The 12487-nt window shown below is 36.9% G+C and overlaps 1 protein-coding gene across 7 annotated transcripts in view; it reads right to left on the reverse strand.

The window, feature by feature from the left end:
• The window catches only part of EPS8 (epidermal growth factor receptor pathway substrate 8), a 190051-nt gene that overhangs the window by 33969 nt on the left and 143595 nt on the right, over positions 1–12487 (reverse strand). For all 7 annotated transcript variants that reach the window (XM_042991835.1, XM_042991829.1, XM_042991830.1 and 4 more), the window contains 5 exons: positions 11373–11446; positions 9995–10121; positions 7748–7836; positions 7299–7373; positions 1796–1944 (listed from right to left, as the gene is read on the reverse strand). In XM_042991835.1, the coding sequence (XP_042847769.1) occupies positions 1796–1944; positions 7299–7373; positions 7748–7836; positions 9995–10121; positions 11373–11446 (514 nt within the window). The remainder of the gene's footprint in view (positions 1–1795; positions 1945–7298; positions 7374–7747; positions 7837–9994; positions 10122–11372; positions 11447–12487) is intronic.

The following is a 12487-nucleotide window of genomic DNA, read 5'->3' on the forward strand; positions in this document are numbered from 1 at the left end:
CCATTTTATTCAGATTATTAAGTACCTTCATAATTTTTGTTATCTTTATGAGTTTTTAAATCAGTATATTCTTTTCCTAATACTCTTAACAATTAGGATTTGAAATGACCGTTTCTCATGTCAAGAGCTAACAGTGTATTTTCTTTTGATGTAGTTTTTTCCAATGGTCATTCATTTTCTCATTGTGAGGTACGACCCAAAACCGAGAAATTTAAAAATCTAGGCTATTTTTGTACTATGAGATCTGATTAATTTAGTAAGTTTCATGTGAAAATATTAAAAGATCCCACCTAGACTTATCAAAAGATCATAACCTACAAATATCTAATGGATTTAAGAAATCTGTTTAACCAAGTTTTTACATAGTATGATATACAAATAGTATGATATATTAATATACAAATAATAAAAATAAATTTAAATAATGCTTTCAATATAAAAGTAACAACTACAGTGCTTTTAAAGAATTTTTTGCTTGGTAAACCATTCAATATGTAAGCCATATTCCAACACAAGCTGTTGCCAAAGTGTAAAATACAAGTGGGGACAGTTTATATGTGTTTCCACAAAAGAAACAGAAGAGAGAAAGTATGAATTGATCCATCGCTTTTAGGCTAGTCCATTCAAAAGCATTAGGAAGAAAAGCTTCTAAATGACCACCTGAATGGCTTATTCTAAGTAGTGAGAGCAATAAAATGATTTGGATAAGAAAGGCAAAAATTATTTATTCGATGTCATAAAATGAGAAAGTTTTATACCTTGCTTTGCTCAGAAAAACTTTAATACTGCAATGATAAATGATGCAATGTTAATGATCTGTCTTCCACAATCACTTTATTGACAAGATACAATTTTTAAAATGATCCCCTCCTTCTTTCCACCCAGAGAAGGATCTTGTCTTTCCTAAGCTCAACTACCAGACTGATCTTTCTAAAACACGGATGTGATTACGTCACACTCCTATTCACAAAGCTAGTGGTTCTCTGCAGCCTATACAATCTTCTCCAACTCCGTAGCATGGCAGGGGGAGCCCTCATAGCCCACCTGTTCATTTCCATGTGGCTCATTTAACACCATTTTCTCCTCTCCCCCTTTCCACAAGCACCTGCTACCCAAAGTTTATATGTCAGCTAAACCCATATTCATTCTCCATTCTCTTGACTTCCTGCTTCATGCCCTCATTTGTGTTTCTCTATTAGAAAAACCCCTTCCCAATTATGTATTCGTGGAAATCCTACTCATCCTACTGAGAGGCAGCATAGCAAAATAATTATGGACATCAACTCCAAAGCCAGACTGCCTGAATACAAATGGCAGATCTGCCACTTAAGAGTTATATGGCTTTGAGCAAATTACTTAACCACTCTATGCCTCAGTTTCCTTATCTGTAAAATAGTGACAACATAGTACTTACGTAAAGTTCATGGAAGACTGTTTAGCAAACCCTATATGTATGGTGTGTACATATATATTCCACAATATGTGACTATTATTATCTATTGATTTAAATGCCAGCCCTCTCTGAAAGCTAACTACCCTCCTCTTTAAATCCTCCTCCTGATGGTTCCACCTTGCCAAACAACAGCAGTTTATGTGTCACTCCTGGTACTTAACATGCCTTATATTGTGCATACTTTATATCTTTTCCACTAGACTAGCTTTTGAAGGGTTTAGGCTTTTTCTCTGTAATGCCTGGTCCTTCATAAGTAGAAGGCTAAAAATATGTCTCATTAGATTCATGTAATAACAAAGAACAACACTTAAAGTATTATAGGTATTAAACTCATACACTTACCTGGCTTTCATCCAAGTTTCTCCCAGTGACACCCAAAGCTGCCTTTCATCAGCGTTGACAGTATAATTTAAGAAATCAATTGTGTCCTTAGTCAACAGGGGGCTGAGTACTGAACTGGCTAGTTCAGGACCTCCTGTTGCCTGCACCACCTAAAATGACAATAAATCATTTTTTAGCAAGAAGATGGTGATTACTTGTATATTTTCAAAATATGTAAAATCTATGCCCAAAACAAGCACTGTTTTCATATACTCAAATTTTGACATTGTGCAGTGTACTACTGAATGAAAAACAGTTTGTTAAGTCAACTTGCCCAGGCTAATAGTGCCTAATAATCTAGAATGAAAAGTTAATAGTTTAACGACTTTCACAGGATCTGTCTATTGGCTGCACAGGACTGTATTTCCCCTGGAAAATACTAATGGCTATCCAGAGAATTCTAAGTCAGGTGGTTTAACTATCTGCTTTTTGCTTTAAAAAAAAAAAAAGTACATGTATCTTTCCTGGCAAATCTATTATGCCCAACTTGAAAAATACGGTTCTATAAAGGAATACTCTAGAGAGAAATAAGTCTCAAGTTAACAGCCTATGGCTGTGCCTATAAAGACATACAAAAATAAAAGGATCCGGAGAGAAAAGTGAGAGAAGAATGAGAACTGGTACTCTGAATCTATGACAGCTTTTCCCAGAATCTAATTCTAGGAAACTGTCCTGATTTAAAATGGATAATTTAATGACTAGCAGAAACAAATAAACAGGTGCAACTCTCTGATAAACAAAATGATGATAAGTGTATGTCTGGAAACTGCTCCAAACTGACTTCTCAGAGGCTATTTCCTGGCTAAAGAATGGTAGTTATCTCCTAGAGCAGAAACCAGAGCCCTTTTATAAAAATTTCACTTTCCCAGAGATATGGCACAAGTAAAAAGGGATTTTTTTTGAATGGCTTCAGACCAAGAGTCAGTTTCTCCCCAGTCATCCAAGTGCCCTGAGCATGCCATGCTATCGTATACCTCTGTGTATCTGCACATGTTTCTTCCCAGTTCCCCATGAGGCCCTTAATTCATCACTCAGAACTCTACTCCAGTACCACCTCTTCCAGGAAGCCCTTCTTAACCCCACAGCATAGCTCTGAGGCACCTCACTGTCCCCAAAACAATTTATATGTATTAGCAACATATTACATTTTAACTTATGGCTTATTCTTCAGTTTTCCCTCCCGTGAGGACTAGGACCAAATGAACTGCAGAAAACACAGTGTTGGAGGGATGAATGAGAATCAGTGAAAGATCAAAGATAAGGAGGGACATTGGCTCTTACTTGAGAACAAAACCCACTCTGACTGTTTGGCATGTAATTTTCTTACTTCCAAGACCTATAAGCACTTCTAGTAAATGTGTAGGGATGATTAAGAAGGAAAAGTTAAGGAGTAAAATCTAAGAGTAAAGGAATTTTTAAATCTTTGGTTTCACAGAGGGAGGAGGGAATGAAACAAAAGAAATGTAAATAAAAAGCTGCAAGACATAGTTCCCTCTGGAGAACGGATGTCAGGCAGGTTTGCATGTATGTGTGCTGTAGGTAAGCTTGTGTGCAGATGCTGGGGCAGGCAGCAGGTTTTTCAAGCTTTAAAGCCATTCAATTTTGTGTGGCTGGAAGTAGGCTCTTTATGAACGTTCCTTCCCAAGTTTCTTATCCAAGTAATACATCTGGATCTCTGTAGGCAGAACATTAAAAGAGCAACAGACATATTTTGATCAGAGACACCATTAATAAGGAGTCATTTTTGATGAAAAACAAAGATAAAATACATCATATTTTCAGATACATAGCCTGATCGCAAAGGCTAATTTCTACATGTTAGGGAAACCAGTCCTATTATCTTATAGTTCTCCTCTATGTAATGACTACGCAATTACTTACAATGTGTGAAAGAGTTTGAAAGAATGAGAAGGTGGCAAAAAACTGCTCTATAACCAACACTTCCTAATACGCAAACTAAGACAGTATCAAATGTGTTAAAGAATAAGGAATATAGGGGCACCTGGGTGGCTCAGTAGGTTAAGCCTTCGATTCTTGATTTTGGCTCAGATCATGACCTCGCAGTTTATGAGTTTGAGCCTGGTGTCAGGATCTGCACTAATAGTGCTTGGGATTCTCTGTGTCCCTCTCTCTCTGCCCCTCCCCAACTCATACACGTGTGCACGCACCTCCCCCCCCCCCCACACACACTCTCTGTCTCTCAAAAATAAATAAATATTTTTAAAAAGGAGTGAGGAATATAAATTTTGTTAATGAGCTAGTCTGGGCTTCTTTGCATGTGAATGGCCTTGATCTAATTTTTAAAAGAGCTTATATAGCAAGAATTATTCCAGACAAGTAGAAATTTGATGTTCTATATATAGCAACAACATATGGGAGCATTCATAAATTATTGATGTAGCCTTGGACTTTCATCTTCTAATCGTTTATTGCCCAGTTCTGACATTTATGCTGATAATGTTACTTTCCTATGTTTGTAAAGCAATATTCATTTCATATTCTACTTCAGGTCTTGTCTAGTTGCCCTTGAGGAAAGGATAAGATTTATTATTCCTTTTTGTAACTTGGATTTTGTTTTTCTCATTTTTTTTCTGATAATCAAGTAAAAGCTATGAAAAATGCATTTGAATTTGCTCCATTTTTGATAAATATTAAAGAACTCAAACCATAATGTCCATATGCCCTAAACCAAAATTAAGCTTATTGGCTTCATATAGTTCTTACTCTTTAAAAAACAGCCATAGAAATAATAACACCAAATAATCACACACTACTAACAATTATCATTACTGCTATTGTCATTCTGTTCTCTATTGTCTGCCCTTCTGACAGGGAAAGCCATTCACAACCACTCCACCTGTGCCTGCCTTAGCCCAGAAAACAGGAAACTCTGTCCTCCTGGAAGTATTTAAAACAGATTCTGCCTTCTTTTTACTCCTTGCTCACTTGTCCTCCCACAAAACGGGAATGACCTAGCTAATTGGAGGAATTGTAGAAAAGAGTGATTTGTAGCCCAGTCTCTTTTCATATCTGTCTGTATGTGGGGCCAACAATTGTTCTGCCTGCTTTCTGTCGCCATGCTTTCCCTAAGCCCCAGCACTTTTTTTGTGTACTCTTAAATATTCCAGTGAATTCTCCTAGCTGTCCTGTAGGACAAGACGGCTCTACATAAAGTCAGCTTGGAACAATTGCTATTACACTATTTGCAAGTGTAAGAAATATAAAACAGGAAGGGAAGTATATTATCATACCATATAAGGAAAGAACATACCTGGATACTGAAAATTCAGAAAATGAAGATGTGTATCTTGGATCCTGGCCTATGACACAAGGGTATATAACCTTTTGCTGGATAAGCTCATAGGAAAGTCCAACTCCTCTACAAAGGGAATTGTTTCCAACACACCCTTCTTTTTAGCTTCAAAAATTATACCTTATGTGAGGGGGGTGGCCTGGGTGGCTCAGTCGGTTAAGCTTCTGACTTCAGCTCAGGTCATGATCTCATGGTCTGTGAGTTCAGGCCCCGTGTCAGGCTCTGTGCTAACAGCTCAGAGCCTGGAGCCTGCTTCGGATTCTGTGTCTCCCTCTTTCTCTACCCCTCCCCCACTCTCACTCTGTCTCTCTCTCTCTCTCTCAAAAATAAATAAACATTAACAAAAATTTTTTTAATTATACCTTATATAAAAATATACCTGTATGAGAAGGGAGTTTTCTGGGGAGAAAAAAATTGTACTACCTGCCTGTCACTCTACCTGACATATAGTGGGCAATGTAAGGACTACTAATTATTCCCTAGTGTCCACTCTCTTCTCCCATCTAGAAAGAGAAGCCCCTACGTTTTGGATGAACCAACACAGATGGAGACTATATTACTCTGGTGTTCGGTGTGGCTATATGAGAACATTCAGGCCAACTGGACAAAGGCAGAAATTATCTGTTTAATTTCAGAGTCACTTCCTTAAAGACAAATCATCTTTCTTTGCCTTTGTACAGCTGTAACAAGAACGTGGAGGTAAAATCAGCTTCCACCACACAGATATCTGACACGGTTGCTCAATTCTTCCTCTTGGAAACATTTTCTTCATTTGGCTTCCAGAACACCATAATATTCTTATTTTTCTTTTCCCGACTTAACTGCTTTTTCTCAAATCTTTGTTGGCTCTTTCCATTCTCCTCACACTGAAACTGCACAGGGATCCACCAGTCCTTACCCCTCTTCTTTATTTGTAACTACTACCTTGGTAGTAGTCTCTGTCTTACCTATTGTTTTCTACATCTTGGTTAATAATTAGGCCATCTCTTCACTCATAGGCCAAACTTTGGAGATACGCTTGGCTGTTGCACAGCATACCCTATCTACCAGAAAGTGTTGCTTCTATGGTTTACACCCAGAATCGGGCTTCTTACGATCTCTAATGCTACTTGATCCAAACACCGTCATCTCCAATCTGGATTATTCTAATAACCATTCCAGTCCCTTCTTCCGCCAGATCTCCAAGTATTACAGCCAGAAGAATCCTTTTGGCGAAAACCTTCCAAAGTGTACAAGATTTCACAATCACCTACAAGGACCAACAAAATATGGCCTTCCGTTTCTTTGCTAACCTCATTTCCTAATTAAGATCTCCCTCATTCTGTTCCGGTCACAACACTTATTTATTCCAAGAGCACAATTTGCAATTACCACCCCAGAGCATTTACAATAGCTGCTCTCTACCTGGAATTCTCTTCTTTCAGAAATCCACATGACTCATTCCTCACTTCATTTGCTCAAATGACACCTTCTCACCTTAACCAACCCTATTCGGAAAGGGTACTACTCCAGCTCACACACTCATGTGCGCACTTGCATGAGCACGCACCTGAAATGCTCCCTGTTCTCTGTCCCTACTGCATTTTTTCAAGTAACATTTATTTTTAGCAAAATGCATTATTTATGCATGTATTTAGATTAATAATTGCCCCTCCATACTACAATATACGTTCCAAGAGGGTAAAAATTTATGTCTGTTTTGTTCCTGATAAGCTACGAATAATACGAAGCACACAGCAGGCTCTCAATATTTGTGAATACATAAATACATGAGCAAAACCTTCCATCCAGCGCCTCCTCATGTCTAGCCTATTTTGGGAGAAAGAGAAAAGCTTTTATATTATTATAGCCATTTCTATTATATACTAGTATACATTGCAACACCAGCATCCGATAAATCTTTCTTTTCATTTCCCTAGCGCTGTCACAGACATCAGTTTCCTCAACTGTAAAATAAGGTGTTTGAACTAGATGATTTCTAAGGTTCTTTCAAACTCTCAAATTGCACATTCTTGATACGTGCATAGATGCCAAGGGAAATAGAATCCATGCAAGGTGATGAAGAAAAACTGTCTAGGTAACTCCAGCCAGGCACATGGGGTTGAAAAACGTACTAAGAGTAATTCCTTTCTTATATTAACAAAGCCTTACCATATTTAATGGAGTAAATAAAAAATGAACCAAATCTGCAGCACTCGGATTCTGGATATGAGACTTCAGTTTGGCCTGTAGCATTAAGAAACCAGACAAACAGATTACTATGATGTAATGAAGCAAAAAACAGACACTCATGAAGGTCCAACACAGACTCAGAGGAAGAGTTCTTTACTACTACTTTCACTTTTAGTGTATTAATCAGCCTAGGTAAGTCAGATTAGGGGAATTTAGTTTTTAAAAAGTTAGGAATCATTCCTTTTTGATAATTCGCTTAGATACATAGGTTTTACTAGCTATTGTCCTAATTAAAGAAAAATCAAGACACACATACCAAAAAACCCACAGGAAAAAGCTTATCTCTTAATTTAATCAATAACATCCTGGCTAGGCTTTGATTTCTTTCATTTGTTTCTTTTAGTTATATATAAATAAATTTCACCTACCAGAAGGTTAAATCCATGTTTAAACTTTTGTAAACAGTCAATAAATTCATCAGGAGGAGGAGGTTTTGCCCGCAGAGTTAAAACGCCCTCTAAAAGAAATAAATGGGAAGAGGGACAGATGAAAGCAAAGTTCTAAGAAAATACATTAAATGAAAAAGTAGAAGAACACATTTGCGTCTATAAAATTTGATGATCATACCAGATACCACGCTGTGTAGCTACTCTACCACATGTCATAGACTAACTGCAACAAACTAAGATGATCCGACATTTGAAATGGATTCTTCTATCCTTAGGCACTACCAATTACTCATCAATTCCATAAACGTATACTGTAGCCTTTTTATGTCCCAGTTACTGTGCTTATCATTGCAAAGACTATAAAAATGTATAAGTTATGGGGCCTCCGGGGGGGTTCAGTGGTTAAGCATCTGACTCTTGATTTTGGTTCCGGTCGATTTCACGGTCATGAGACTGAGCCCCTCCCTCATCAGGCTCTGTACTGAGCATGGAGCCTGGTTAGGATTCTCTCTCTCCCTCAGCCCCTTTCCCCACTGCTCTCTCTCAGAATAAATAAATATATTTTTTTTAAATGTGTAAGTTATAGGCCCCACTCTGTAGGGCCTTAAAATCTAATGGAAGACATGAATCAGATAAGTAACAAAGATACACCAATGAAGTATTATAGAAAGAGACTGCACCTGGTTGGGAGTTGGGAGGATGTACACCTAAAAGATGTTTCACAGGGAAAGTAGCCTTTAAGATGAGATTTGGAAAGTCTGTTACATGGCAATTTGGTAAGAAAATGTCATGGTTGGATAAAAACAGTATAAGTAAAAAACATGAAAAAAGGAAATCGTATGTACATGAAACAACAAACTAAAACAAAGAAACACGAGGATGGAAAAGTAGATCAAGGTTAGATTATGGGTGACCTTGACTGCCAAGGGGAGGAGTAGACTTAACAGAACATGGAATTAACATGCTTTTCAGAAGAACAAAGTGACCGCCTTAGAGCTTTAAGACAACTGTCCTCCCAGAATAAAAAACTGGAGGCTTGAAGACTACTTAGAGAGCTGGGTAAAAATGATCACAGTTTGAAGCAGACACTAGTTATGAAAATGAAAACAACTGGATATAAAACACAGTGAAGGAGCATGTGGGTTGCTCAACCAGTTAAGCATCGACTCTTGATTTTGGCTCAGGTCATGATCTCATGGTTTGTGAGATCAAGACACATGTCAGGCTCGCCGTTGAGCATGGAGCCTGCTTAGGATTCTCTCTCTGTCCCTCTGCCCCTCTCCCCTGTTCACACACTCTCTCTCCCAAAAAGAAAAAAAACAAAAACAAAGGAACAAAAAAAACCCCAACTCATTGAAAAAATAATATTGATGTTGGCTGTAAGCTAGAGAATGAAATCATACAAGAATCTGTGGTCTAAAATCTGGGTGACCAAAAGGACAGAACACACTTCATAAAGAATACAGCAGGAATAAGAGGTGTGAGACATAAGGAAGCAATAATACTTAATCTCAGAATATAAGGAAGTGACGTATATATCCAGATATACACATCTGGAAGACAAGTCTACAGGTCACATGCTTATGATATAGACATGAGCTAGAGAAAGACTGGAAAGTCATGTGTCATGAAAGGGATATTTATTTACTATTCTTTTATGTATTTCATTATGTTCTACAATTGCAAGCTTATATATTTTGAAGCCATTTTAAATAGCTAACTACAGCATACTCAAAAACTGCTTGTATGTGACCTGAACATATTGTTTGGGAGTTCTGTGATTAAAAAAAAAAAAATCAAATCCACTGACATTTGCAACTATATTAATGAGAAAAATCAATCCTTCTAACAAAATAATGAGGTTCTATATTTACAATAAAATACATCCAATTATGGGAAGAACAGAGCTATGACTTTAGCAGACATTAATTTTGCAGTCACTAATTAAAACTATAAACAGATGGTCACCAGCTGCACCTCAGAGCCTCTGTGATTTAGGTGAAGTATCCTAGACTCTTTCCTTACCATAGCCAACTTCGAACCAAAATGGACTTTTCCCTGGGCTCATCTTAGTCTCTGCCTAACTTCCAGGTGCTATCCCAAAATAAAAAAAGGGACCTTGGCCCACTGTCAATGGAGTTTTGCTGAGCAGTTCACAAGGGCAGAAACTCTGCCTAGCACTGGAGTTCTCAAAGGTCTTTAGAAGATTAAGAAAATCCAACTTACCTCCTGGCCCTTTCTTTTTACCTTTCTTAGTCTTCTTCCTTTTAGAAAGCTCAGAAAATGCTTCAGCTGCTTTTTGGAGTTTTGTGATAAAAAATTCAATATCATCCAAAATGTGGTTTAATATTTGCTGGAATTAGAAATTACAGAATGAAATGTAAAACAAAATAAGACAATTTTTTGCCTTGACTTTATACTGTCAGTAAAGGAAAATTAGAAAAAAAAATACCTCCCACATACAAATTTTAAGTTTAGCACTAATTCCAAGAAAAGAATTAAACTAAATATATCTATACCTGTGGCTGAAGTCTGACATTCACATTTTTCTTTAGTTTAATTTTGTTCTATTTTCAATACCATCAAGAAAGCATTCACAGTATCTATTCAGATTATTAATTATTTTCAACTACTCTAATTTTCTCATAGTGCTTCTTCCACATAAAGTTAGGGTAAAAATTTCTAAGAAATATCTTGTTAGAAGAGCACTAAGAATTTTTGTTTTTTTTAATAAATGTCCCAATAAAGTACCGACAGTATTATTTCATGGAAAAAGGTATACAGAATGTTGTATAACCTAATAAACACATAGATAATTATCCTAGAATAGTCATTAATAAGAGTTTCTACATGGTTAAATAGAATCAATGATGAATTATGCTTTCAGGGATTATTGGATGAATTTTGATTATACTACAGTCTTAGCTGACTTTCTCTACTTTGTGTGAAACCTGACATTCTTCTAATTTAAAAGACTAGAAATCGGGATTAAATAAACTTCTAAGTGTAATAAATAATGGTGTGATATAAAAATGAAGTTCCAGACTTCAAATTCCTCTAAGTATTTGTTTACAAATAAGCTAGGAATGTGTGTATAGTATAAAAATAATTATATTACGATCATATGTTGTTATTACATCACAGGGCATTCTCACTGTATAAGTAAACTACTATGGACTAATAAAAATAAATACAGCCTTATCCTTTATAAAGAGTTAAAATTTACATTTTATTTTTTAGGAATTATAAAATATTTTTTAATAAATGTCATGAAGATATATTTAAAAGATATTTCAATTATGAATTACAAACTATGAAAAAGTTAAAATCCCTCAAATCTGATAATTCAGTTTAAATTCCTTTGCAAACTAGTTAATATGCTAGTTTTCTATCAGAGCCCTATTCTACTAAATATTGGCATAAAGGCAAAAACCAGTTAAGATAAATAATTCAAAGGGCATAACCACCAATGGAAAGAGAAAATATACTTTCCACAAAACACCTTTATTTAAATCAACTTCATTTTCCCTGTTGATATTTTCTCCCCTTTAAAAAACAAAACAAAACAAAAAGCCAATGATCTAAAGATGAATGGTAGACGTACCACATCTCTGTCAATTCGGGCCGCCATCATCTCAGGCGTTTCTTCCTGCTCATGATACTGCCTTGGCTTCTCAACTAAAGAAAGGAAATCATTAAGTCTTTCCACCTGTTGCCTGAGCAGTATCAATATAGGCAATGGAACATGAAAAGAGTACCATTTACAAAAGAGAACACCTTCTTTAGATACAGAATCAAAATTGCTCGTCATCTATGAATGACATGCACTCTTGCTACCACTAAAAAAGAAGGACTCGGGCAGAGCTTTCAACCTTCACAATGCTGATTCACCCTGTAACTTCCCCGCTATTCTCCCTTCTTCCTGACAGCTGCCTGTGGAACCAATCCTAACTTCTCATCCTGTAATTCCTACAGAAGAAAACAAGTACCAACTCACATTTAAGCACCTGCCCGTCAAAAACTGGCCAACTATTTCTAACGCAACAAACATCCCAATTCTTACACATTCCAACACTTTGATTATAATAAAGCTTTGGGGGTTCTGACAGTAAAGTCCTTTTTAAAATTCTGACAGTAGGGGCACCTGGGTGGCTCAGTCAGCCAAGCTTCCGACTGCAGCTCAGGTCATGATCTCACCTTTCCTGAGTTCAAGCCCCACATCAGGATCTGTGCCGACAGCTCAGAGCCTGGAGCCTGTTTCAGATTCTGTGTCTCCCTCTCTGTCTCTACCCCTCCTCTACTTGTGCTCTGTCTCTCTCTCTCTCTCTCTCTCTCTCTCTCTCTCTCTCTCAATCTGTCTCTCAAAAATAAACATTTAAAAAATTTTTTTAAATAAAAAATAAAAAAATTCTGACAGTAAAGTGCTTTTTATTTATTTAAAAAAAATTTTTTTTAATGTTTATTTATTTTTGAGACAGAGAGAAACAGAGCATGAACGGGGGAGGGGCAGAGAGAGAGGGAGACACAGAATCTGAAACAGGCTCCAGGCTCTGAGCTGTCAGCACAGAGCCCGATGCGGGGCTTGAACTCATGGACCGTGAGATCATGACCTGAGCCGAAGTCAGATGCTTAACCGACCGAGCCAACCAGGCGCCCCAGTAAAGTGCTTTTTAAAATGTCATTAAGCTTAAAACATGCAATGTTGGGTTCACTGACTTA

This window comes from Panthera tigris, chromosome B4, assembly GCF_018350195.1.
Source record: "Panthera tigris isolate Pti1 chromosome B4, P.tigris_Pti1_mat1.1, whole genome shotgun sequence".
In the NCBI taxonomy this organism is placed as follows: domain Eukaryota; kingdom Metazoa; phylum Chordata; class Mammalia; order Carnivora; family Felidae; genus Panthera; species Panthera tigris.